At 39.2% G+C, this 27462-nt stretch overlaps 1 protein-coding gene across 16 annotated transcripts in view; it reads left to right on the forward strand.

Moving 5' to 3' along the window:
• CAMK2D (calcium/calmodulin dependent protein kinase II delta) overlaps positions 1 to 27462 on the forward strand; it is a 125935-nt gene that overhangs the window by 89546 nt on the left and 8927 nt on the right. For 3 of the 16 annotated variants that reach the window (XM_017739364.1, XM_017739362.1, XM_017739377.1), the window contains 11 exons: positions 1861 to 1944; positions 2956 to 3050; positions 3357 to 3479; positions 4146 to 4229; positions 4929 to 4971; positions 8765 to 8802; positions 10342 to 10374; positions 14165 to 14224; positions 15828 to 15869; positions 18409 to 18457; positions 22015 to 22098. In XM_017739364.1, the coding sequence (XP_017594853.1) occupies positions 1861 to 1944; positions 2956 to 3050; positions 3357 to 3479; positions 4146 to 4229; positions 4929 to 4971; positions 8765 to 8802; positions 10342 to 10374; positions 14165 to 14224; positions 15828 to 15869; positions 18409 to 18457; positions 22015 to 22098 (735 nt within the window). The remainder of the gene's footprint in view (positions 1 to 1860; positions 1945 to 2955; positions 3051 to 3356; positions 3480 to 4145; positions 4230 to 4928; positions 4972 to 8764; positions 8803 to 10341; positions 10375 to 14164; positions 14225 to 15827; positions 15870 to 18408; positions 18458 to 22014; positions 22099 to 27462) is intronic. The other 13 variants (XM_017739363.1, XM_017739366.1, XM_017739367.1 and 10 more) reach the window with 13 other exon arrangements.

A 27462-nucleotide genomic window follows, 5' to 3' on the forward strand; every position in this document is an offset into this window, starting at 1 on the left:
ATACTTTCCTGGTTTGCATGTTTGCAAAACAAACTTGTTCTCTGCCTATTTGTAGAAAGCGCTACAGGGTTTAGTTGAAACCTGCCACCCGCTTAGCAGGTGTTTAATGTACTGGGAAGGTGTCAGGCAGGTTGAGCTCAGCAAAGCACGGATTTTGTTTTGGGCCTCTCAGCACTTAGAGAAATCATACAGGGATAGGAGTACAAGGTGATGCAATCTCTTCTAGACACTTCACAGTCACAGTTTCGAGCTTTGCAAGTTGCTTTAGCTAAAGGAGTTACTGCAAGTAGCAACACCTTTCTGAAAAGTACACACTTGTTTGGGGGTCCCTCTGAGCAGTTATAGAATAACCTGATAAATAACAGTTACCTATTTCAGTGTGTTCTTTCTTGTTTACTGAAATCAGGGCTGTGTACCCTTCTGTGTTTGCTGCTTTAAACCACTCACAATACTGGGGAGAGACTATTTTACTAGAGCATGTAGTGACAGGACAAGTGGGAATCACTTCAAACTGAAAGAGAGTAGGTTTAGATCAGATGATAGGAAAAAATTGTTCCCTGTGAGACTGGTGAGGCCCTGGTGTGGCTGCCCCATCCCTGGAAGTGTCCAAGGGCAGGGACAGAGTTTGAAGTAACCCGGTCTAGTGGAAGGTGTCCCTGCCCATGGTGGGGGTTGGAACAAGATGATTTTCAAGGTCCTTTCCAATCCAAACTATTCTATAGTTCTGTGTACTAAAATTGTACCAATTATTTCTGTTTAGACCTATTTTGTATCGTCATTGAGAGATAAGGTTAGCTACATACTATATTTGGTTTTGCTTTAAAGTTTATTTTCAAGTCTTGCATAGTAATGTTCATTTAGCTGTGGTAAGTTTTAGAGTCAAGATGACTTTGGTTCCCCTTTAAAATGAGCACTGCACTCAAGAAGAGATGTGAAACAGCACTCTATTTAAAGCTACTTAGAACATCTATATTTCAGCTTCTCCAAGGAGCTTAAGATGTGTTTCCTGTGTGATAGTACTCCTTAACAATTCATAGCTTCCATATCAGGAGACTGCAAAAAACAAGCTTATTTTTCATGACCATATTTTAGCTCTTTTCTCAGTAGAATATACAGAATTTCCTCCTCCCACTCCAAAATAATTGGCAACTGCAGGGCAAAGGCTTCTTTTTTCCTGTAGCTGTACACTTTATATGTTATCACCGTCTCTCATGAGTTTTGTGGAATCCAGGGAGGTATTGCACAAATGGCATGTGGTCCTTCATGAAAGCCGCCAAATTCTCACCCCTCAGGAATTCCCAAGCACTTATTTTAGGCAAAGATGCCTGAAAGAGCAGGCATACTCACTGAAATGGTGCAAACTGTCAATGGTCATTAAGTTTCTATCCTTTACAGTGTCCTGAGAAAAGGAATATTTATACCTTCGTTTTGCATTTCTGCTCAGAGAAAGCAGCACTGCTGGTCATGAATAAAGGATGAAGAACATGTAAATTTTAAAGGCCAGATTGCTTCAGAGATGCTTCCTGTAAACTTTTGTAAGGAGGTTTCCAGAAGTGGAATGACTTCACAGAAATGAGTTCTGCAGTGGAAAGATCGTATTAGATGTAGCTCTAATTTTGTGTAAAATATATCTCCTTTTATATAGGATACTGTAGCTGCTCCTCTGCTTTGTTCGTTGGTCCCCCATAATGTCAGCATTACCTCTAGGTCATGTGCCATAAAAAACAAATGGGCAAATGAAGCAGGTCATATCCATGGCTTGGGAGATGATGTCCTGGGTCTTGTGGGCCAAGATGAGAATCACTTGCTTTTTGCAGAGCCCATACAGGTTTTGACCAGAGTTGCCTTGCCTTTTGACAGGCTTTGCTGGTACTCCAGGATACCTTTCGCCAGAAGTGTTACGAAAAGATCCTTATGGAAAACCTGTGGATATGTGGGCATGTGGTAAGAAATAACTCTGGAAGTCATATTCAGTCCACTGTAAAGTGTTTTAAGGGTGAGAAATTATGTCCAGGGCGCATTATGTTCTGCATCACCAAATAGGTATTTAATAAAATTCAATATTAATTTCTGCTAGAGGTCATTGGATTTTTTGTTCCTCTACAAGCCTTTTTTTTTTTTTAATTATTTACTAAGTTGTGTTATCATGGCATTGTTGGCCATGTCTACACAACATACTTTCAAAAAGTATTAAATACTGCAGGTGTATCATGTCTCATTAGTTAGAAAACACAACAGTTCATACTGTGAGCTGGACATTTAGTTTTGGTTCACAAGCAGCCTAAAATTTGGTGAGATCAATATACCCCAACTGCAGGTATAATGCAAAATCAAATGTTTTCTTAACTGGAGTACAGAGCATTTACTTTATGATCCAGTTCTCAAAACGGTGCCTTCTTAGGTACCAGCATGTGGCAGCTACCCAGCTGAGAACAGTGGCTGGTTTCCTTATTTTACTTCTACGCACACTTAGTATGTGGTTGTATTCATGGCAGCACTTTTCTTTAGTCACAGGGAATCATCTCAGACTAGTAGGTGGTCTATTCAATTTCCTGTTGACCGAATACAGAGAAATTTGGGTTTCCCAAATTTGCTTTGCATGAGAATAGTTCTAACATAATCTTGCAGACACCAGTACAAGCCATGATAAAACCAGAAGTAAAAAATGCATTTTTCTAGATTATCCAGAATCATGGAATATTATTTCTCCAGCTAGATCAACGTTTCCAGTGTTCCTGAACTGATGTTGTGTCAAACACTTGCTATTGCCCATGTTTTCTGTAAGACGTTACCTTGTGAACCCCACTTTTACTGTTTTCTCCAGTACAAAGGCGCAGCATTCTTCAGTGTCTGGGATGATACTCGTGAGCCTTCTGTTTTACGTGGTTGTTGGGTGCAGAATTAATTTCTGTTTGTTTCTAGAAAGCCCTTAACACTGGTGTGAATTTTCTGCAGGAGTCATTCTGTACATCCTCCTGGTGGGATACCCCCCCTTCTGGGATGAAGACCAGCACAGGCTTTACCAGCAGATCAAGGCTGGTGCTTATGATGTATGTACCATACTCAGTCTATTCAATTATTTATAATTGTACCTCTAAGCGGTACTTTCCTAGAGGGAAAAGTTAAGAGCTGACAATATGGTGGCATATGAATTTTGCAACATCACCTAATCATACTATGTTAAACAGACAAGAGGCTGTTGTTCCTCAGATTTAGGTAATTTGTAAATGATGATGAGGAAAAGACAGAGCCTTATCGTTTTTAAGCTCCTATTTGAATCTAGTACTGGATCCTTAGGTAAAATTGTGTAAAGATATTGTACAAGACAATATACACCTGTGTATTTTTTTCTGAAGTTCCCCTCACCAGAATGGGACACGGTGACTCCTGAAGCAAAAGACCTTATCAATAAAATGCTCACCATCAACCCAGCAAAACGTATCACAGCATCGGAAGCACTAAAGCATCCATGGATCTGTGTAAGTAATTTCCACAGGTTCAACAGGATCACTTGGCAGACAAGTCAGCTTATGGTTCGCTTCAGCATATAGTGAAGGTGTTCAGAGGATAACTTCCGTCCTTGTTCATGCAGCTGTGTAACTATAAACTGTAAAATTATAATTACACAGATACAGTCAATAGTGGTCTGTATTGAGATCTGAGCTTGGGATAAGATTTTTGAAGAAATTAGCTCCTTTGCCTTTGACTTTGTTGTGCAGAAGTTCCCTGACAAAATTAGTGTGTTATTTTACATTCTCAATGAAAAGAAAGTGCAGGAAAGTATCTTTGAGTTGGATAGTGCTTCACATCTTCATTTCCTTGAAATCATTCAGATAAGCCTGAAATGTGCAGGCAGGAAGTTAAGGGAATTCTGAAAAGTCGATTTGCAGGTAGCCAAGGCTGCTTGTCTGTTCCTGGATCCAGGACTCTTCTCCTGTTCTCAGTATATTCCACACAGTGTCTTTTCAAGTGGACTTTATACGTGGAAAAGGCGGAGTAAAATGAGCACGATGGGATAATCAGACAAGGTAGAAATTAAAGACCCAAGTTGGGGACCATGGGTTGTAATATGTGTGTTGTAGAGTAAACAAACTTCTAAACAGCTGGGTGGGTGCCTTAAAATAATTCTTTTCTTCTTGTCGCAGCAACGTTCTACTGTTGCCTCTATGATGCACAGACAAGAGACTGTAGATTGCCTGAAGAAATTCAATGCAAGAAGGAAACTAAAGGTATGAATGAAAACTTGTGCTTGTGTTCCATGTGCAAAACAAATGGTCTCTGTGCACAGTTTTTCTAGAATATTATTCTTAAATAACCTATTGATAGAAGATCAGCTTTTGTCTTGAAGATATTAAACTTTTCATGAAAGTGAATAGAATTTAGCTTTTTTTTAAAATTCAAAATAATATCAATCCTCTGTATTTAGGCACACTAAAAGTATTTTGTTGAAGGAAAATCCTTAAGGTTATTCTTCTGAATAATAATAATTCAGAAGAATTTTTTTTTCCTGGCAAGACAGGATAACTTTGGAGATGTGAACTTTTCTAATGTGCACCTTAAACTCCTATTCCTCCCTAAAAAAAAAGAATCTAAGAGCAGTAGTAAAGTCTCTTTCATGTTCAGCCATGTGTTTTGAATAATTACTGATCCTCTGAATACTCTTGGCCTGTGCATTACATACTGTCAATTGGCAAATATTTGAGATTAGCAAGATTGCTAATAGGTGTGTAATTAAGATTAAATTGCAGTTTATGCACTCATGGCATGGCACGTGAGAGGTAATGCACAGAGAATCCATTCTTTCCAGGTTAATTCAGTAATTGGTATAATTATATATTGGTATATTATTATAATTCCGTTGTGTTGTGTTGGCATTTGGAGTTTTACACAAGTGTGATGCTAATTTGAGAAAATGTGTGTGTACACAGGGGGCCATTTTGACAACAATGCTGGCTACCAGAAATTTCTCAGGTATGTTCATTGAGCTCCAGATTAATGCAGTCTTCATATTTTGATGTCTGTGAAGGCTGAGATCTAATTAGGATTCATTCAGGAGCATTTGAGTATGGTTTATGTTCTTTCCTGTGATGAAGCGAACAAGAATTTAGTCTCTTTGGGCCAAAGAAATTCTCTTGTAAGTGACAGTCTGATTTTTCTGTAGAATTTGAGCTCCTTCCCTGCTTTTTGGTTATTACTTGTCATAAGACAGGCAGTGTTTTTATGCCTATTTTGGTGCAGGAAAATTGAAAGTTATGTGTGTAGCTCCACATGCATAAGTATCAGCAAACAACATTTAGAACTTATATATTTTTATATATGTGAAGAGTCATTCCATGATTCTGTTGCATCCTGTGTTAAAAATACCATCAGTACACATTCATTTCTTTATTGCTTTGCTAAGGAGTAAGAAATGTAGTAATGTGAGTCCTCATTTTCTTTCTAATGCCCAGCAGTGCCTAGCTGGATGTAAGGAGAGTTATTTCCTCCTTTGGAAACAGTTTTGTTCTGATGACTCTGGAGATTTAGATCTTACACCAAACAAGTTCTAATAGCAAAAGCTAAAATACATTTGCAGTTAGCAGAATTAGAATTGTCCTCGGTAGTAGAATTGCCACAATATTGATGCTGTTGAATTTTTCGTTTTGCCATTTGAGATTTCCAGTGAATAGTGAAATAGAACACCAGATTTAAAAATCAGTAATTTTACATATCCTCCTACTCTGTGATGTAACTATTGGAGTGTAACATAAATTACTGTACGCATAAAAACATAATAATTCTCTGGGTATGTTTTGAATAATAATAAGCACTGACTCATCCCAAAAAAATTACATAATCATGAATGCAAGAACAACTTGTTCAATTTGCGTAGTACTTGAAATACAATTTCTTTCTTAGTTAAGTTCCCTTCTTTAACACACACCTAAACACAGAGGACTACATTTATCTAAATTACCTTGAGTTAGTGCTTAATGAATTCCAGTGCCTGCCAATTCATTTAAAAGGTGGGAAGGCTGTGGGCTGCGCTTCTTGTAAAAATGAATTACTGTTAAATATCAAACAAACAAATCATTCCTCATCCCTTTTCATAACTGTCACTGTCTATATATGTAAGGATCAAATTCAACTTCCATGAACCAAAAAAGCTGAAGTAGTTTTAAAACAGTATTTCAGCATTAAAAGCAAACAGGGTTTTTGGCTTTTTTTTGGATTTTTTCATCTTGTCATCTCTTGTTTTACACCAGAGCCACTGGTATTTTTTTCTTGATGACATTTTATTTTTTCAGTTTCTTTATTCATTGTATTTCATTGCAAAGCATGCTTATGAAGGTCATTTGTCCATAATGATGTGGTTATAAAAGTGTTTTATTTTCCTTTTTTTTCTTCCTTTTATGTGGAATGTATATTTCTTGTGAGGTAAGACCCTCAGCACGTGAAAGGAACATCTTTTTTCTCTTCTCAATCCAAACTGCTGTTTGTCCTCAATCACTTTAATTTCTACATGTTGTCACAAACCATTTGTTTCCAGTCTGCTTTCTGGCCTAGTAGCGCTGCCTTAGGTTTTATTTATAGCTCTTGCTTGTAGTTGCAAGAAATCTCTCATTGTGGGCTTCATTTAGAATATGCTGATTGCTTTGCTCCTGCAAATTCTTTAAATATTTCATTTGTATGCAGTATCTGTGATTAAAGAAAGATGAATCCAAATACTATTAAAAGTACATTTCAGGCCAAACCCAGCAGAGTCCGAGAATACGTCCTGTAACATGCAGTACTGCGTAGTAATCCACCCTGGGCACGTTCTGAAGGACGCACCGGCAGTGCCACACATGCAATAAATACTTGGTGTTACTGCTTGTGGTGCCCTCATTTTACTGCCTCTCATTTAATTGTTTACATAGAACGTGTAGTGTTTGTCAAGCATTAAAAGAGCTCCGAAGTTTCATGCACAAATTTAGCAAAAGGACCTACAGCAGCCTATAAGAATTAATTGATGTTTTCCCATATTTTTAAGGGTGTAAAACAGGCTTTGAAAGCAATTAACTTCTGAGTTTTTTTATCCTTAGGTTTCAGAAATATCTCCTTCCCTTTGCTTTCCCTAAATAAATTCCTGAAGTTAATGGAGTGCCCACAATATTTGTGGTAATGTAAAATCTAAGGCACTCTTGCCTCAGGTCCTGAAAGCACACTTTGCCACAGGGAGTGTTCTATCTCCAAAGTGTGTGGAGAACAATTTGATTTCAATATTACCTTATGTGTTTCTCTAAATAAAAACATGCAGTGGTTCTGCTGTACAATACAGGCAAATTTATTTTTGTTCATTTTTGCTGTAAGACATGGCTGGGTGGGTAGCATTGGCTGATGTCCGTAATTATTAAACTGCATTTGAAGGGCTGATATATTAGTGAAGTGAGAAACATCAGCCTGGCTTCACCTTCCAGGGTTTGTTTCATGTAAACAACATAATAATGGACATTAGTCACTTCTGTACAGTTGCTGAGGTGGTCCTACATTTTCTGTGACGTAAAATGAGCACTTAATACAGTTGTAGCTCGAACATAAGCCACAATTACAAGAATTAGCTTTAAACATAAACCACATACTCAGTAACTCCAGTATCCTCAGCCAGTCTGGGCAGCCTTGGGCGTGCAAGGTCCAGTTGGTTTGGGGTTTTTTTTTTAAGATAAGGATGCCAGTAATGGTGAGAACTCCATGTCAGGACTGTCTCCCTTATATACAGAACGGCAACTTCTTACAATCTAAGCTGTGGAACACTTTTTGATGGGAAGATTGGGTCATAAACAACAATAAAACCCCAATAACGCCAGGCTTGTTGTGTAATTTATTACTCTTCAAGTCTTTGGCAGTGATTCATGAAGCATTTACGCTTTAGTGAATAGTTGATATGGATTTGGTAGGTCAGCCAGCACATATTTCTGCTGTGAATGTTTTCAGGTTCAGAGCTGTGCTGTGCTTGTTTGCGTGTTAGCCTTCTAAATTTAGTAAATTGGAATTATTTGATGCTAGTTTTAAGCGGTGGAATTTAAAGCCTGACACGTGAATAGCGTTATGGCAAATGAAATTTTGAAGAAATTTGATCCGTGTACAGCAAGATTGAGAAAATAGCAGGTTTTCTTCATTAGGAGCTGAAGCAAAGCCTGGAATTTGTTATTATTGACTCATGGGCAGCAGCTCTCTGAAACAGCCCCTCGTTAGCAAATCGTCCTTCCCTTCTTCCTTGCAACTGTGCTGCCCTTTCACACAAGGAGGCTGATGCTGTCATGGTGGGAAGTCCCCAGAGGGGGATTATGGATATCGATACCCTCATTAAGATACCAGTGGGCTCTGCAGACACCTGGTCTAAGTCCCTGCCATCAGAACAATGAGAGACCAATCAGAACCTTTTCACAGTCATATCTAACTATCCCCATCAACAAATAGAAATATATTGCAGTTGAGGAAGTGAATGTATCCAAAGCTGCTGCTTTTACACTCACCCTGCTTCCATTTCCTCTCTGCCACCCGAGGAGCTCTCTCCTTATATAACTACAGTCAACCTACAGCTTTAGTCAATGGAAAAAGATGTTTGATAATCCTAAGGATTGGTAGTTTCCTAAAGATTTCATTCCCCATGCTCAGAGAAGTAAAAGGAGGAAATAAAAGCTGAGAACATACCTGGAGCTGGGAGGCATTGGGGGTTTGCTGCACAGCTGGGGTGACCTCTGGGGAACCACCTGACACTGAAATTATTGGTCTTATTTTACAGCAGCCAAGAGTTTACTGAAAAAGCCGGATGGAGTTAAGGTAGGTTAAACACCTGCTTTCAATTTCAAAAATTCATCTTAGTCTCCACCTATCTGTAACTTCTGCCAGGTTTTAGGATTGTATATTGCTATTTCTTTCCTTCATAGAATCTGTTAGCAAGTGCTTCTCACTAGCTGTTTGGAGTGGTTAAAGTTAGTAGGTGAAGCTTAAAAGTGAAATAAATACTTGAAAAGCCAGCATTAAGTAAGCAGAAGATAGAAAACTCCTGGAGAAAATGCTTTTTCTTGCTTTTTAAATGAAGAATGATTATCTAATGAATGACTCAAAGTTGTCAATTACCTTGTAAATAGTGGTTTGGTGGTGGGCTTTTTAAGCATCAGTGTTTACATGCAGTTATGTTGCCTCTGTGTTTCCCCTTGACTTTCCATTAGATTTCGTGTAAGACCAAAAGTGTATGGGTAGGCTTGGCTCCACATGAGGTGTGTTCTGCCAGATGTACTTGCTATATTTGGCAGAACTTGAGGGGTTTACTGTCTCAGATCAGCTCATCCTGACTAAGAGACCTTGTTAAGAAGGGAACATTTTGGCAGCTTTCGTACATGATTTAGAGCTCCTGTTCTCTCGTCACCAGACCCTGCAGGAGGAGAGATGCTTCACAAATGAACATTCTGCATAAATGCTTTGGAGAAAAAAAAAAAAAAAACAGGAATAAAAAAACACTCAACAGAAAATATGTTTCATTTTTTTTCTCAGAGGATTCTTGAAGACTAATATAATGCCTCAAGCTTTCATTATAAGATTCAAAAGATACTCTTCTGCGCTGTGTGTTTATGCAGAAGGGTGTCTTTGACCTGAATTTTAATTTTCTATTTAATCTTAATGTCTTAATTTAACAAAGTATTATAAATACTTGCTTGAATACCAGATTCACAGTATATTTGTGCCTGCTGTCTGACATATGCACACTTTTCTGATGAAAAAAATCCCAAGCCTGACCTACAAAGAAATGAGTACAGTACCATTTCAGTGCTTCTCACTGCCAAGCAGTGGATATCCCAGTCACATGGAGAAGCACACATTTGCAACTATTCTATCAGTGCTGGAAAACCCTGAACGTGTTTCACTGTGGAATAGATAAATTTTGTGCACTCTCTGGCCAGTTTTCCTTTTTAAATATCATTCCTCCTACAGGTCTACGATGCTATTTGTTCTATTGCAATCTCAATTATAATATGGGAAACAATGGTTGCCAAAATTTTGCCTAAATTGCACTTGTTGGGATTCAGTTCTTTGGTTTTCAGCACTTATATGTCTGCTGTTAGTCTGCATGGTCATGTGGAGCAAAGGGAGTAAATGTACATCTGGGGAAGTCTGTTTTTGTCATTTCTGTTAATTGGGATGCTGTTATTGAGATACTCCGTAGCATTTTTTCCACCCCTTCCAACAGCTGTAGCTGTCTTTTTCTTATTTAAAAAAAAAAAAGCCAAAAGAGAAATATACTGTACTCCATGCATTGATACTGCAAATCCAACCAGTCACGTTTTCTTCTTTTCCTTTCTCTCTGACTGGTCAATTCAGAAAAGGAAGTCCAGTTCGAGTGTTCAGATGATGGTGAGGATCTTTATCGACAGATTTTTTTTTTTTTTCCTCCTGTGAAACATTCACACTTAGAAATCAAACAGTTGCATTTAGCTTTGTTAACATACTGTGAGAACTGCAAGACTTTAAAGTACAATCTTGTGAATTTTAAGCCTGCAGTTGCTATATGCCATCCACAGAGAATCGTTCAGCCGTTCTTTCAAGCAAGTCTTTACTTCTTTTTAACCTGGGGACATAAAAAACCAAAAAAGTAGATGTAACATCAGCCAATGCAGCTGTTCTTAGTAAATAAGAATAGTAACAAAATAGTAATCTTATAACAGCCTTCTCTTCATTTTCAAAACATCTTACTTTAAAAGCTAATAGTATTAATATCATAAAATGTAACACAAAACACATTGCACAGTGATACCGTACTGCATTAATCGAGCCACTGTAGCCCAAGATGCCATACTAAATGCTCAGGAGTAAAAAAGCCAATTTCCCAGCCTTTCCACACTAGTTTTCCAGCCAGCTTCCTTCACAGCTCAGGGCCGTGTCCCAAGATCTCCCAACTGACAGTCTCAATAACTTTTCTTCCTCCTCAACCTGCTCTCCAGTTTTGTATTCATTTGGCCTCCGTGACCCTACATGATAACCTCCTCTATTGCTGTTTATGATGGTTTTGAATGTGACCTTTAAGGTGTTCATGAGGATGGGCTCTGCCTGCTGCTGCCGGCAGAGAGAAGGCGAACAGCCCTCATCCGCACCTTTCACTGGGAAGCCAACTCTCCTTGGAAAGCAAAAGCTGCTGGTCAGGTGTGAGCAGCCTTGCCGTTATGTAGGTAAATCCTCTGTTCCTTGGGGTGAATATAGAATTCCAGTGACAGGATCCACGGTGTCCAAAGGAGGGGCACCGGGAAGGTGCAGTGTGGATGTTGCCAGGATCCCAGACCTGAAGTGTGTGTTAACTTTTTGTTACAGAAGTACCATGTGAAAGATAAAGCCCCAAGATACAGGCTTTGTTTGTTAAAATATTTTCATATTCTATGGAAAAAAGGCCAATAATAATTTCTACAGTTCATGCCCAGCTGTTTGGAGAGAGTGTGTGTGTGTGTGTGTGTGTGTCTGTCCTGCACTACTGTCACACCTCAGAGAGTGACTTTTGGCAAGCAATGCAGCACTAAAACGTTCTCTGTCTTCAAACAGAAGGTCACTGGTTAAGCACAAATTAACTTTAAAGTAGCTGTTTCATATGAAATTATTGTAATCCTTCTGGAGTTATTTCCCTTTGCTGTTAAAAATACATGCAAAACGCACCACATGTTCATAGATTAATATGTCTCTGTTCTATGAGAGACAAAACATGTACAGCTTATTGCAGTTTTCTCTCAAAGTTTCAAAGGGTTTTACCAAGTTCTGTTTACGTGGAAGAAATAACTGTATTCTGAATCACATTCTCTCTCTCTGTTCCTAATGAATGCTGGATTCTTGATACCTGCTGAAGAAGTTTTGAATAGATTTCCTGCAGTTTTCAGCAGTAGCTGTAATTAATATTGTTTATTTTCATAGGGCTTCCACCAAGGGACTATGGACCCAAGCCTGCTCTGCTTACTCAGGCAAAATTGGAATTGAACTTTGACTAACCTGTTTTCCTTATGTATTCAACCAAGAGCACTCGTTTGGGATATCACTTGAGTTTTTGTATTAAGCTACTACTGAATAGGACTGTATGAAATCTGGTGAAATCTTCATTTCTTTCCTTATGCTTTTCCTTTATGTCTGTTTGCCTTTTGCTAGGGTCTTTTTATTCGTAGTCTCTCCACGACTACACTGTCACAAAAATACGAATTTGTAGTTATGCTGCTTGATACGCGATTTTTGTCCTTCTTGGAAGGTTTAGTTTATGCTGTCAAGCAGTGTTGTGTTCCCACTATTCTACAGTTCTCCTGTAGAACTTTCATTTACTGAAATGGGTGGGGTTTTCTTTAAAATTTTTTCCTGAGTGAGGAGTTCAGGATTCTGCCCATCTCAGAATCCCGTAAATATCAAAGCAAGTGAAATACTTGCCGATACTTAGATCTCCCTATGAAAGACTTTATACACAAAGGTGTTTGTTCTCCCCCTGTCCTGACTTCAGACAATCCTACAGCTTATAGCTGTAATTGTGCGTAGAGAAATGAAATTTATTTGGCAATAACTAGGCCAAGGCGGGGTGTAAACACTCTCAACTCAGTAATGACTCATATGTGCTCTTAATGACAATTTCTGTAGAAACACCATTTTTTAAAAAATACTTTTAAATCAAAGAAAATTATTTTTGTTCTATATGGGAAAGTGGTTTCTATCACAAGTATTATTAAATAACATTTGGTGTCGACATAATAACTAACAAAACTACTTTATATTCTTCAAAGCCAGTTAAATGCTGGTTAAAATAAGAAAATTTGCAATCTGTAATTAATTACTGCAAATTCTGTTGACATTTCCATGATTTAAACATACCCTAAGTAAGATTCACTTCAGCTGCAGGCTCAATTCCTGAAATCCACAAGTCAGCTGCCATGCCTGGCCCAAAGTAAAATAAACATCAAAAAGTGTTGAGGACATGGAGTCTGTGAATTTCATTTCTTTCTCTTCGGTAAAGTTAATTACAATTTTAGGAAAATCCATTAACAAAACAGCTGCACATTTATTACTAAGTGCTACCACTAGAAGGTTCAGTAGAACTTGGCTTTTTTGGATTGAAGTCTTGTCAGATAATCTGTATCTGTATACCCAGTTCCGCATGATGCTTTGGACTACCCTTGCTGAAATTAGACATGACCAAAATGTACATAATATTTTTTCCTAATTATTGTTAGAGAAGAAAAAACACATCTTTCAAACCAGTTTTACAGCACTTGAATTTTGCTTCTTAGTGCATGTATAAAGTGGCTTGCTACATTATTTTCAGTATTTCTGTTCTTCCCCTACCCCATGGTATTAAAGAAAGTTAAATCTTAGAAAATATTTTTAAAAGATCAGATACTTTTAAACATCCTGCTAAGCAGTTTAATATTAATTAATATTTTGTACAGATAAAAGCCAGGAGGTGTAGCACTGTGCTAAGCTTAAGAAGTATCGTGATGACCTATATGTAAAGTTAAACAGAGAGGTGGTGATTGCTGGAGTAAGACTACAGGTACCATAGTGGGAAACCTTGTGCTTCCAAGTCACAGTACCAGCCCAGAGAAGCTGCCAATTATTTTCTGCTAAAATTAGCACCAAAAAAGCTAAAGGGGCACCAGTCTCTTTCTAGCGTCAGTCATATTTATTCCAAAGTGGAATCAGAAGCCAGTAGAACAAATTAGAGATTCTTGGAGAGCTACGAATAATCAAATATTATTTATGGTAGGGATAATCCATGAGAAATAAAGAACTGTTGTGTGCAATGACTTAACACCATTGCATGTCAGGAAATGGCAGTGGCTATTTAGGACTTCGTTCCAACCCGTATTAGTTCTTTAGTCTTCTTAGACGTGCCTAGCTGCTACTTAAGGGCTCTCTGTTAAGTGTCTCAGATGAACTCATCCATTCCTTACCTAGGCCTTGGTGCAGGGCTCTGACAGCCCTTGGTGAGGAGCTGCCAGCCAGCTCCCAGAGCTAGTGTGTTAGTGTTCCTGCAAGTTCCTGAGTTCATCTTTCTGTATTCTTTATTTCCATATCTATATCTATCTATAGAAACCAATACCTGTCTATAGATGTTGTGTGCAGAGATATAGATACGGTGCCTACCGTGAGTTCTAAGGCCTGTCTGTTTCTGTTTTCTGCATACCTACAGATAAACAACAAAACCAACGTGGTAACCAGCCCCAAGGAAAATATTCCTACCCCGGCGCTGGTATACCTGGCATTTTCCTTCTCGTGCTATCTGGAAGTTTTTGACTGTCTTCTGTTTGTTCTTCCTTTTTTTTTTCTTTTTTGCTTTTTCATGCATTTACTCTGTTTGCTTTCTAAAAACAGGTTTTGGAAAACCTTTTTGTTTGAATTATGCTGTCTTTTTTTTGTGAGGAAGTCCATTAGAGCGTGTTTATTGACAGAAAATGTTAAATGGAAGCTGGATGCGGTAGAGTCGTAGCATTTGTAACTGTAGCTGAATTTTTTGCATGCTGTGCCAGAAAGTGAGTAGAATGCGCTTGGTGTTCCTCTTTGCTCTTTGCCTGATGACTGTTTCCACATTCTAATGCTAACCTTTTGCACCAAAAAAATTTTTTTAAAAACAGCTCTATTATTTTCTCTGCTTTGTCTTAGTTAAAGTATTGACATCCAGGAGAGCTAACAGGATTATTACTGCCATAAAACAGACCTTATTCAGATTTTCATTCCATATTTCCTGAAACTCAGCAGGACTTTGCAAGTCTTCTCTGGGATCAAGAGGCATCTTGAGCTAGAGCTAAACATTTTTTTGGTTTCTCTTCCATTTAAATCAGCAGGAGACATTACTCATTAATAAGCTCTGTTAAGGACGTATTACAAATCAAAGTGATGTTCCTGGATGTTTACTGCAATCTTGCTTTTATTAATAGCCTATTTCTAAGGCACCTGTGTATCACGGGGCTCACCACTGTAAATGCCAGCGCCTAAGTACACCGTGTTGTGACCTCTTGTTTCCCATGTGCATATAAAACTTTGAAAGTGGGGTAGTTCGTACACGTTTGGAGGCATTTTTCCTCTGGAATTTTTTTGAGCAGCTGGCACTGAGGCATACAGTAAGTACTTCCAAAGGCCCAGCCAGCAGGTTGCATGCAGGAGTTTATGGCAGTCTGTTCCCAGACAGAGCTGTGCCCGATGGTCCATGCTGAAAGCGTGCTGGCTAACTGCCATTTCAAAGATTATTGAACCTTTTTTAAAGGGAAAAGGATTTGGGGAAATTACACTCTTAAATGACACAAAGATCACTCTCGCTTGCTTTAATGCAGCTCTGCCAAGGCAGCCACTGGGGGCAGTCCATGCTTTCCAAACCACAGTAGTGTCATGGGGTAGTCAACTCATCCTTAATCCTTATCAATTCCTCTGTATTTCGATTTCATCACTTCATGCTAGTACAAGCAAGCACGATTAAAGAGAAGAGGTTATTAAAGCTTAAAGATTTGTCGTGCCCTGCCTGTCCAGGCTCCGACAGGACAGCACACGGAGCATTTGGTCTGCCCTTGTGCAGAAGAGCCTCTGCAGGTCCCCAGAGCTTCAAAGCCCTGCGTGCCCCGGTCCTGAATAAGGTCTCTGCATGCTGCTGCATTAGGTGAGATGGCCTTTTTTTCTGGCTTGCTGTTGGGGAAATCTGTGTTAAGAGACATCCAGTTTCACCCCCTGGCGACAGTTAACGTTTGTTTTAACTCTTGTCAGTGTTCAGCATTTGTGAGCTGGCTCTTCTTGCACTCCCTCACACCAATGAAAATGTATTTACCAATGGGAACTCTTTCTCTCTTTATTTTGTTCTTGCTCAGGAGCCCCAAACTACAGTAATCCACAACCCTGATGGAAATAAGGTATTCAGAAAGAATCAACTCCATCTTGCTTTTCCACACCACACATCCCATCCACTATTCCACAGCACAATAGGTTCATTCCAAGAATTTGTGGAGGAAAATCTCATTCGTGCAGTTGTTATACCTGGTGTCTCTTGAGCCTGTTTTCATCCATGTCCATCTGCTGTGTGCGCCCTGCTGCTTCTGAGCTCCTGAAGCTCTTGGGGGAGTTGGTAGCAATGGGCAGAGCTCACAGCCCGGCTCGGGAAGCGGGGGGTCTCTCTCATTTCAGCCAAAAATGCTGCAGTCTAAGGGAAACCTAAGAGTGCTGTTCTCAGAGTGTGGTGAGATGATCCCAGCGAGTTTTACGTGCAGTCGTCACCTCAGACAAAGATGTCATTTCAGTTTATCCCATCTGCTGTTTCTCAGCATGCTTATACACCGTGTCGTGACATGTCTTTCGCACAGGACTTTGGTTTTCTTCCATAACATCACTGGGCAGTTTCCAAAAAAATTTCACATTCCAAGTGACAAAGAAGTCTTTTGATTTTTACATGTTTTCTTCATGCTCTTTTCTTTTTCTCATGTATTGTGGTGTTTGCGTTTGGCAGCTGATCCCTAAATTGTGTTTTGTTCTGTTTTTTTCATGCATGGACTTGAAAAGGGACAGGAAATACCATCATTTATATATAACACATGTTCCTAGGTTTCCTGAAAAGAATTTGTGCATCAACAAGAGTTTCACTGTTTGCAGTGTTGACTTAATTCCCATCCCATTTATCTAGTCTGAACTCCCTGTGGTTATTTCATAAGAGAAGGAGTGGATCTGAGTGACAAAATAACGCATGCAGACATTCCTCAAGCATGGAAGTGCTGATGGTGTGTGTTGTGCTTGTGTATCCCGATCCTTTATGTCCCCTGCATCTGTCCAACACAGAACTTGTGTTTTCGTGTTACTACTCTTTCAGCTCCCCGAGTTTAAACCCATAGGCCACGAGCAGCCTGTGTTTGGACAGCAGGCTGATCTTTATCACTGAAGTCCACTAAAGCCCAGAAAACCTAGATAAAATATTGGCATGACTACATCTACTTGATTTTTTTACATAATCTCATCAACTAAGATACTCAATGTCCCAAAAGGTCACAGCAAACAAACGATCCACTTAATGCGGAGAGCTCCTCCTAAATTTATCTGAAAGACTGATCCTTGTAGTATGGCAACTGGAGTGGATGCTTCAGTGTTAGAAGCTACATCTGCCCTGTGAGCTTTGCATGGTGTTTACAACTTGTATTTGTGTGAGGTTTTTATTCACTTGTAAGTACTTTATTTAATATTTGAAGTGCTAGAGCATGATACGTCCGTGTAGAGTGGAACGTCTAACACAGCGAGGGCAGGGACAGCATGGTGGCTCGTTCAGTTCTGTTTGTGTGTAAATTAATTCCTCTAGTTTGACTTATCAATGCACATTTGGGTTTTGAAGGTCTGAGTAACGGATTAGCCCTCTTGAACATTCCTTTGACTCAGCCTTGTGAGGACACAGTAAATGAAGGGCACTGGCAAATTTACCTTTTATTATTTAATTGTAAAATCCTTTAAAGAATTAAATATGATAGCAGTCCTGTCTTCTCTCCCAGATAAAAACAGATCAGTTAACCTTTTTTGTTATTGAGCTGCAAAAAAAAAAATTTAATATTTTACTTCTCAAGAAAGTATGGAGATAAAAAAACCATCCCACTTAAAACTTTCCAGCTCTCTGAAGCTGTTAGATTTGACAGTGCCCTGTTGAATTTGCCCATTATATTTCATGTTTCTGGTAATTAAGGAAAGACTAAGATACAATATCCTTGCCTTTTTAAGTGCGATGGCTTAAGAATAAACTGTCTGATAGATGAGTCATTCCTTTGCATGACTGGTTGGTTGAAGAATACTGCTACAAAGATGCCTTAGTTTGTCAAAGTTTTTACCGTATGTTTATCAATTCTCCATCTCCTTAAAAAAAAAAAAAAAACCAAAAAAACCCACAAAACCAGTATAAAAATGAAATAATCTGATTCAATATGCTTCAAGTCACTGTGAGACTTCTTTTGAATATACATTGCATAAGTCACATGAACAGGAAATTGATTGTAAATTGTAGCTTGCAGCAGCCTGCATATTTAGAAGGTGGAATTGGAATGGAATGACTTATTTTGCACAGTTGGTTTAATCACTAAGCTTAAAATGGCAAGCTCTCCTACTTGGCTGAGGTAATTCATACATTTCAGATGGACTTTGTACAGCTGGATGTTAAAGAAAAAAACTTTCCTGTACATTCCTGTGAAGTAAAAGCATCAGAGTGCAGGAATTGTGTTCCTGTTCCCTCCTGTGGAGAATGGCAATGTTTGACATCCATTTCAGGTGGAAATGTCTCAATCGGTGTGTGACCATTTGTTTGTGAATGACATCCCACCCCGCTTCAAGGCTTTGCATGATTCCTGTAACTAATCCTGTCCTTTTCCGAGGCACGCAAATAAGGCTTGGCTTGTTTTATACATTCGACTCATATTTACTTCTCAACAGGAATCAACAGAGAGTTCCAACACGACCATCGAAGATGAGGATGTGAAAGGTATGATTTTAAGCTTGAAATGTTTGGAGAAGCAGTAACGTGAGTTTCGTGGTTGTATTTCACGTAGGTCATTAAACACAGAAACCCCTAATGTATCTTACAGGAGAATAGTATTTTTCCTTTTGTAGAAGAAATTACTTTTGATATGTTTTGGACTTAACTTTAACTTTTCCGATCCCAAAACACCATTTCCCAGGATGTTTTGGGATTAAGAGTGTAAGGTTACTGCTTTTTAACTAAGATATTAGTTCCAGTAATAATAGAAGTAGATTACAAATGTCTTAGTGCTTTGTAGCTTTTACTTAGTTTATGTTTAGCATGCATTTGTGTTTTGGGTTTGGTTGTGGGGTTTTTTTCATGTCACCATTTTTATTTTTCTTCTGTTCAGATGCCAGTGTATTTTTTTTGTTTTCTTTTGTTCTGTCCATACACTTATTTTAATCTTCTTCTATTCTTAAAAAACTAACATCAAAACTTTTCGTACAAATTTAGTTTTGTAGTTTCACAGATAATATTTTTGTTTCCATTTTTTCCCCCTCTAAACATTATGCTGTGATGCTAACGTACCTACTTTAATAACATTGTTTTAAAGTGCTAAAGGCTTGAAAAAGTGAGTATTAGGTTTGTGTATCTCTGATTCACAAAAAAGATTGGCTTTTGGCCTCAAAGAAAAATGGTATATGTACAGGTGATAGTAAGATAAAACAGGGAGAATGGATGCAACGAAGTAGTGGTGGTTTGAGTTAATGTGAAAGGAGAGAAGAATTACAGGGATCCGCAGCTGGTGCGTTGGAAAATACAGTGTAATTTACCTTTAATCATAACAGTTTGTATTTCTTCCTTCAAACTATTTTGTGCAGTTTAACAACTAAGCTTATTAAATGAATAATTAAATTGTAGGGCCTCTGTGTGATGATATAATGTGGTGTTACTACAGTAGGATTTTTAGAAAATTCTGTCAGAAGCTTAGCACACAAAATTGTACCTCAGGGGGATACAACTACAAGGAAAAACAGCAGTGAAAATAATTGGCCTTATTCTTTTACACGATTCTGCAGTATCACAGTTAAGGGCGGGTTGGATGGCCGTAATATACGGTACTCCCAAAACACAAAAGGGGGATCTTGCAGTAAGCACAGGTCTGAGGAACAAGATACTGCTTGAGTCTTTCCCTGCACAGTGTACAGGGATTTCATTTTCTGTTCATTTAAACGACAAATATAATCTCCCTCTTATTAATTGCTTGGGAACTTGCTTGTTTTGCACTTTTTAATATTCTTCTCACACTTCCCATCTTTCCACTGGAGGCTGCTGTTCATACTGTTTTGTTATAAATTAAAGCTAACACTGCCCCCAGGGTCTAATTTGAAGATTGATTCAGGGAATAGGCAGTCCTGCAACCCTGACACCTATTACAAGCTCAAGCTTCCTGCTCTAGCAAAGCACTTACGAAAGGTTATTTCCCCCTACACCAAACTTGATTCCTGGATGTATAGTTTGTAGGAGAACAGTGAGAAAGCTTTCTCTTGTCAGCAACAGCCACTGGAGATAAAATACTGATAGGGACAATTGGATTTCAGAGGTAGGAGAGAGAATTCTCCAGGTCCTTACACGTATGCTCAAGATGATCAAGACGTTTGTCGCCACGTTTGAGACCTAGAAGGAGTGTTTTCCACCTTAGATGATAAAGAACATTTCAACCTTTTTGCTTTTCTTTGCAGCATGGAGTACAACATTGGAGGAGGCTCTGTGCTTTCCAAGAAGGAGCGGGGGGCTGTGGCTGGAACTGAGCAGTAGTATTAGTATGGTTTATGGCATTGCAGTGTGAGGCACACCTCCCAGGGAATGGCGTGTGGGTTGTGCGCATTACTCCTGCTCCCAGCATCCCAACGCCGTGCTGGACCGCACAAACAGGGCCAGGGCTCCTTCCTTCGTGCAGCCCACACAGATGGAAAACATCCAGCTGTGCATCAAGGGCTTTGTTCTTTGTTACTGATTTGCCTCTTTGCAGAGGTGTGGCACACGGGTCTGTGTGGGGTACAGCATCCCCAGCACACTCAAGTCTCGTGTGCGCTGTGGAAAGGGGTGCACGTGCGTGTCTGTGCCAAGTATTACAAATGTTAGGATTCATTAAGAAAGGGAGCAGTTAAAAATGTCTTATATCACTTATCATAAATATGTCTTCAGGATCAAATTCTTACCTCCTGTCTGTCACAGATGCGTAGAGCATTCTCTCATGTCAGGATTTTGCCCCGTTTTCACTTTTGAAGGCAGGTATTTAACTTCAAGACAGTAAAATCAGGCTTCTTATTTTTTATTTACTGAAAATCTTGGTATCTGTAACTTTACCTTGTTTGTGTATACATTTACCTCTTTTAGGACTGGAATATATTTCTTTTACTAGAAACAGTGCTTCGCAAACAACAGTGAGCTTTAATAACTCAAGGATTAAGCTAATTCTATCATTTGAGACTGAAATGAATTGAAGCTGTAGTTCAGGTTCCTTGCTAAGATAAATTTCCAACATTAGCCATCAATCATGGGCTTAATCTACATGACAGTGATCCCTCCTAAATATGACAGGAGTGGGCAGGAAGAACAGGCTGAGAACTGGACTGTAGGCAATGCCTCCTTCTGGGATTGCTTGTGGGATTTCTTCTTCCTGTAGCAATGAGTCTGGAACTTTTGGGCAGCATCTCTGTGATATGGGTTTGATTTTTCAAGTAATGCTGTGGAATATCACCATTATTTTTTGTCCACAGACTGTCAGAAAGGTGCGTTGTTAAATGTACCATGAACAGAAGATCTGGATTTCTCATGGTGTCTTTTTGCCCCCAGAGACAAATTAACGAAAGCATTAGTAAGAATGATGCTTCCCAATGGGAAAAATTGCTGAGTTGTAAGGCACTTACAGATTTGACAAATTGTGATTTACCTGTGCTACTTAATACATCTGGAAGGTACATTGCTCTGAAATATTTCATATATTTGTAATTCATCTTGTACCTGCTGGCTTAATTTTATTTAACAGTAGAAAGAAAGCACTTTAAACTATTTCTTTTGGAATATACATTCCTAAAAAACCATTCAAATTTCTAAGAACAATTTTTCCGTAGCTCTTTCAAGTCCCTGTATATCTGAATACTGGATACAGGGGTGAATCTGTGCTGGCATCTGAACAGAGTCACTCACACCTTTACAACTGTTCTTTGGCACCCACACTGCCCCTGAAAGTACATCATTAACATTGTTTGTGTGCTCAAAGATTTTCTAAGTTCTTGCTGCTTCTAATTAAATTATCATTATTTTTCTTTTGGCCTTCTTTTTTTCTTCACATGTACTTGACCCTCACACAGCTTTCACAAAGGAGGAGGACATGGAGAGGTTGAGTTCCACCCACCACTCCTCCTCTTCCATTGCTTCTTCATCCCACTGGTCACCACCCTTGCCGTGCCCCAGAGGCCGCTCCTGCTGCCAGTGCCTGCTGAGGAGTCTGATCACACTCTACCTCTTCATCTTTGTTTGTTCATATGTTGTGTTTCTTTCCATCAATTCAGCGGGCAAGTCCATGAGAAATGCAAACTCAGAGAGTCAATCGCTTGAGTCTGAGCTCTCCCACTCCACTCCTTCCTCTGTACTATGTAAGTTGAGAGACTCATCAGTCAGATGATCTCCTTTGTCTCTCCTCCTCTTCCCTCCCCACCATCTGAAAAAAGCTCAAAAAAGGTCAATGCTGTGATCTGCCTGATCTAGGAATGCCCTGTGATTAAGCTTTACAAAAGTAAAAATTTTTAGGTTTTTTCTTCTTGTTATTAATTGTAAAAATATTTTCATCACCTGTAACAGCAGGATAAATAGGTCTGTATTTCAGAAAGCTGTATCTTGCAGGAGTAATCCTTGCAGTAGTTTTTAGGTTAGGGAGAGAGATTTGCCTCGCCTCTTGCTTGGATCCTGGATAGGGCCTCAGCATTAATTACCTGTTACATTTATTATATCAAATTCCTTTCTTGAGCATCCCCGTTGATAACCCAGTCTTGAAGCTGCTGTGGCAGCTGTTAACTTGCAGCATTGATAGGACAACTGGAAAGTGTCCTGCTCTGCTCAGGAGGAGATCTGTGATGGTCAGTGACCGACTGACTAAAGGAAATCTGCAGTGTTGGTAGAAGGTAAAAGACCTGGGTAGAGCCTTTCTTGTTTATAAATGAACTCAGAAATTCTTCGGAAATTCCTTAGAGGGAAGGGACCTTGTGAGTTGAAACCGGGAATGACTTCCTGGGAATGTAGGTTGTGCTTGCCAGATTCTGATCCTGCAGCCAACATGTATTGGGGCAGTTGCACTAGTGGTAAGAGTGGTCATTTGCACAGGTAAAAGTGAGATCCAGGCGGGCCCTTGGGAGCATGGGCTGTGTGTTATTGGTGTGAACCTTATTTTAAACTTGAGTGGAATTTTTGGTGGGGTTAGCTAATGCAGGTGAGAGAAATCAGTCCTGGAGAGGATGGGCTGTCTCCGGTCACAGCTGTTGCTGGGTAATGCTGAAAGCATAGCTTCATTCTGAGGGAGGAGCAAGAGAGGCTGTATCAATATACGGGTGAGTGTGTATCAGACTAGAACTACAAATACTGCCAGCACAAAGCGCCCAGAGCCTGGGAAAAGAGAGGCATTAATAGGAGAGATCTGGGCTGCGTAACACTGAGGGTTGACATGTCGGTAACACCTGCCGTAAGGCTTTATTCCATCCACAGTGGATATCCACACAGTATCCTTTATGTGCCCAGCATTTTCAGATCTGAATGCTGGCAACCTCACATGTCCTGTTTCTCTGAACTAGTTGAGGGACTAGGCAGGAGCACAGTTTAAATAAAAATGTGCACAGCAGCAAATCTTGTTAATGTCTCGCTCATCAAGGCTTCAAACATCATTCTGGAGACAGCAGCCAGATTCCACGATTTAAGTAGCCCGTTGGGAAACCACAGAGCAGTGTCTTGTAAGTGTGGTAACCATGATGCAGTTTCGATCTGAAGCTGTAGGTGATTTGTCGTCAAAAAATAAACATTTGCCAACATTTGCTGTGCTGCATAAATATTAGTGTAATTTTTTCGTATAATCACATAAAGAGAGACCATCTTTAGACATAATTGATTCCATATAAATGAAAATATACTATGTATGGCATGTGACAAGTTGCTTAACATTAATTGAAATAGACACATTAATTTTATTGCATCTGTTTTGTCAGTACAGGGTGGAAAAGTTCTGGGTTAGTTTTTCAGATATTTGCCTACATAGCTAAAGAATTTAAATTTTTTTTAGGGCAGTAGCAGGCTTACCAGTTTTTAGATAGCTGAAAGATACCTAACCTAAAATAGCCTAAATAATATTCTGCAGATCATCCATCCATGTTATAATTCGATGAATCAGAGTGAGTCTTTGGAATCAGCAGGCTCTAGGAAAAGGGTGTGCATGTGAGATAACAGCTCAGATGTTTTAGTCCCTATCAAAGTTTAAGGTTAAGTGTGAAGTAAGAGATAAGTGCTGGTCTTCTGTACACTGAATCTTGATAAACTTCTTAAATGACAAGTCCCCTGGAGCATGCCTTGTCAGCTGAGGGTCTAGGTGGGTTTTGTGTAGATCTGAGACCCAGTCAGTTGTTAATTCATGCTCCCCTCCCCTCCCCTTCCCTCCCCTCTATTATTTAATTGGAATATTTGTGGCAGAAATTGTAAGAAAATTATCAGCAGAGAATTTGCAAATATTGGTGTGATCAGAATCATTTGGAAGAACATTGTGTGATGTTTAGGAGTCCACGCTGTAAAGCTGAATGAAATCTGTTACATCCACACAGCCAGAACTTGTTATACAACACAGGATAAAATTTCTAGTCTCTTCCTCTTTCTTTTCAGACTTTGGTCATTTCCAGAGTATAGAAATAGCTTGACTGGCTGTGTGCTTTCCATCTAACTGCTGTTTGTTGGGCCGATGTTCAGATGGGAAGTGAAGCTGAGTTCCCCCTGCTGTGCTATTCCATTTTAGCAGATCACTGTCACCTTGATACCAACTGTCCTGTTTTAAAACAACAGCACAACCAGTAGGATTTGTCCCCCCAGATTTAACCCTCCTCCACAGTGTAGAGATCTGTGTTTGAGCTAGTTGTCTAGACTCCCTTTAGCCAATGCAAATAGGTCAGATGAGTCACATTTGTCTTAAAAATCTATTTTAGGATATGATGAATTGTGCCCTGAAAGTGCTGATTTCTCTCCCTTGACTGTAAGGGAGGGGAGTTGAGAGAACTCACTTGTCCGTACTTACACACGTCCAAAATGTTGTGAGTTTAATCCAGTCTGAGGTGTACTGAGATACGTAGTTAAGTGTACTGAGTTGAAAAGTTTTAAGCGTTTTTGCCTTGAGAAACATATGAGCAAGTTAGAAGCAAAATCATTTTAATCGTCTCCAAGTGCATGTGCAAATCTGGAACAAGGTTACCTTGTTCTTCTGGAAAGGTGCTTCACTGCTTAGCTGTTGCAGTACAGCAATGACATAGTCATCTGAAGGGGTGATGGCAGGAGAAAGACATTCCAATATCTGAGTGAAGCATAAAGTGGTTTAAATTACTATTTTCACTGGTGTCAGTTTTGAAAAACATGATGGGTAATACGGTGCTCAGGGTTCTTTTCTTGTGTGTCATAAAACGCGAAGTTTCTGGTACAGATATTTCTGAAGGCTTCACTTTCACATATCTACAGCTCATTTTTATGTTCCACTTTCTCCCTGCAATCAAAATACCAAAATGTCATTTCTATGTGATTCTTACAGATTGAGTTTAATATATTTCTTGGGGCTACTGGAAAGGAAAAAAAAAGCCACAGAGTTCCTTGCTGGAAAAACAGTTTTTGCTTCTGTTTTGTACTTTTGTTTTCCTGTGATAACTTGATTTCACTACCTAGGGAACTGCTCCTTGTAGGTTTAAAGTATTGATAGTGTTAGATTCTTTTTGCTTAAATGGTGTTTCTCCTCATTTTATCTTGTTTAGATATTAGTGTTAATGGTGGTCTTTAATTTTGAAAGATTATCCCTCATCCTGTACCTGAGCAAGGAAAAAAGTGAAATATAGCTAGAGGTTAATGACTCATTTAAATTTAACACATGTGCTACAGCAGTACTGCACAAATCATTTTAGCCAGTGATTGGAAATGTTCGTGTTTGTTCTTTTTCTTATTATTTGGTCTTTATATAGCTCTTCTTCATAATATTTTTGTTTGAACTGCCTTTGTATTAGTCATATGCCTACTTACTTGCCAAAGCAGGGGATTTATTTTTTTTAACTGCTAAACCCCTATTAATTACCTTAACTCCTTCACCTTGTGGGGGTAAAGGTGCTCTTTAAGGAACAGGTCCATGGTCTTTTCTGTAATGTATTTACTTCACCCATATTCTGAGCAAAGAACGTCAAAGCCACCATCTTTTCCACATAAGTTTGCTATGTCTGCAGTCTGTTTCCTTACTAGTTTTCAGGAAAATGGCTTAGCACCTTTGGCTTCTGTCATCAGTGTTCTTCCCTCACATCTTAGTCATTTTAAAGGCACCAGGTGTATTCTTGCTGAGTTATCCTTTGTGTACAGAGTATGTCATTCTATGCTGTGGAGAAGGCCATTGTCATATTCTGAGAAACTATAGATGGGTCAGGCTTTACTTTTTGAAATGACTTTTACCACACTCTGTAGAAAAAGCAGCTGAACTAGTTTTACCATAATCTCATTACAGCTGTCAGTTTCGTTTAGGAAGTTTAGTTTCTTTAGTTTTATTTATGGAGTCCTGACTGCACATCAAATGAAAAGTATAATAGCATGAAATTGCCACTGTACATCAAACAGCATAATTGTCCTAGAATTCGATACAAGCCAAGTTTACTATTGGATAAAAAAATAAATAATGAAAAAATCAAAGGCAAATGGTGATTGTAAGTGACAGTTATCAGGCAGATGGGAACTGGCTAGATGCCTCTTCCCTAATGCCTTGTGTTGTCCTTGCATAGTTTGGAGTGTGTATTTAGATGGAAATCAAAATTGGAAGTATCGAAGAGCACACGTTGGGTGGAGTCCATCAAACTTATACTGAAAATTCAGTGATTTTCTTGCCACTCTAAAGAACTGACAGTTATTTCTCAGATGCTGTCTGCAATAGCAGGACATGGCTCCTGCCAATACTGTTTCACCTTAGTTTATCTCCACTGCCCTCCCTATATCTTCCTTTGCACTCAGGGTAAGTACAAGGATTTGACTGGATGCACGTGGCCACCAAGTCACAGCTGTATTTTCCTTCTGCTGCTTTCCAGTCTCCTTCCAGTTTTCTGTTTGCTGTATTTCAGTTTTCCCACCTCCTTTCTCTTCCTTCCTTCCTTGCTTCCAGGTTAAACCTCTGCTTCCAAGACAATGAAGCAGAAACACTTTTGGTCTCTATTTGTAGTCTGTCTCCCTGCACCCCCACAAATAGCCACAGGAGAAGGTGTAAAAGCTAAAAACAATCAGGAGGAGGTTTGTGTAAAATCACAGTGGCTCCTGAGTATTTTAATTAGTCTTTGATGCCTACTGTTATTTCACACTATCTTGTTCTTGTATTGAGTAAGGGCTGAGAACAAGACAAAAGAGTTTTGCACAATAGGATAAATCAGTTCTGGAACTCCACTCTCTAAATTGTGCTCCACTTCTCCCTTTGGCTCACTGCCGATGAGAATGTCAGATCACTACGTAGGAAGAAGTGTAATTGTCTAATATATGTGTAATTGGGTGTTGCTGAAAGGTGAGGGTAGCATAGTGACTTTCACAGAGTTTCACGTGGTGCTTGTAATTTTGTAGAAAAATTGAGGACTGAGTAGAAAGGCAGATGATTTGGCAACATCTTCCTGTTCCTGAGAGTCTGCATTGGGAACTGTGAAGTCTTTCCTAAAGTGTTGACACCAGTGCTGGAGTTGGATGCTGATCGATTGGATGGAGCCAGCGATAACTACTGT

Source organism: Corvus brachyrhynchos, unplaced genomic scaffold (genome assembly GCF_000691975.1).
Source record: "Corvus brachyrhynchos isolate BGI_N302 unplaced genomic scaffold, ASM69197v1 scaffold1577, whole genome shotgun sequence".
In the NCBI taxonomy this organism is placed as follows: domain Eukaryota; kingdom Metazoa; phylum Chordata; class Aves; order Passeriformes; family Corvidae; genus Corvus; species Corvus brachyrhynchos.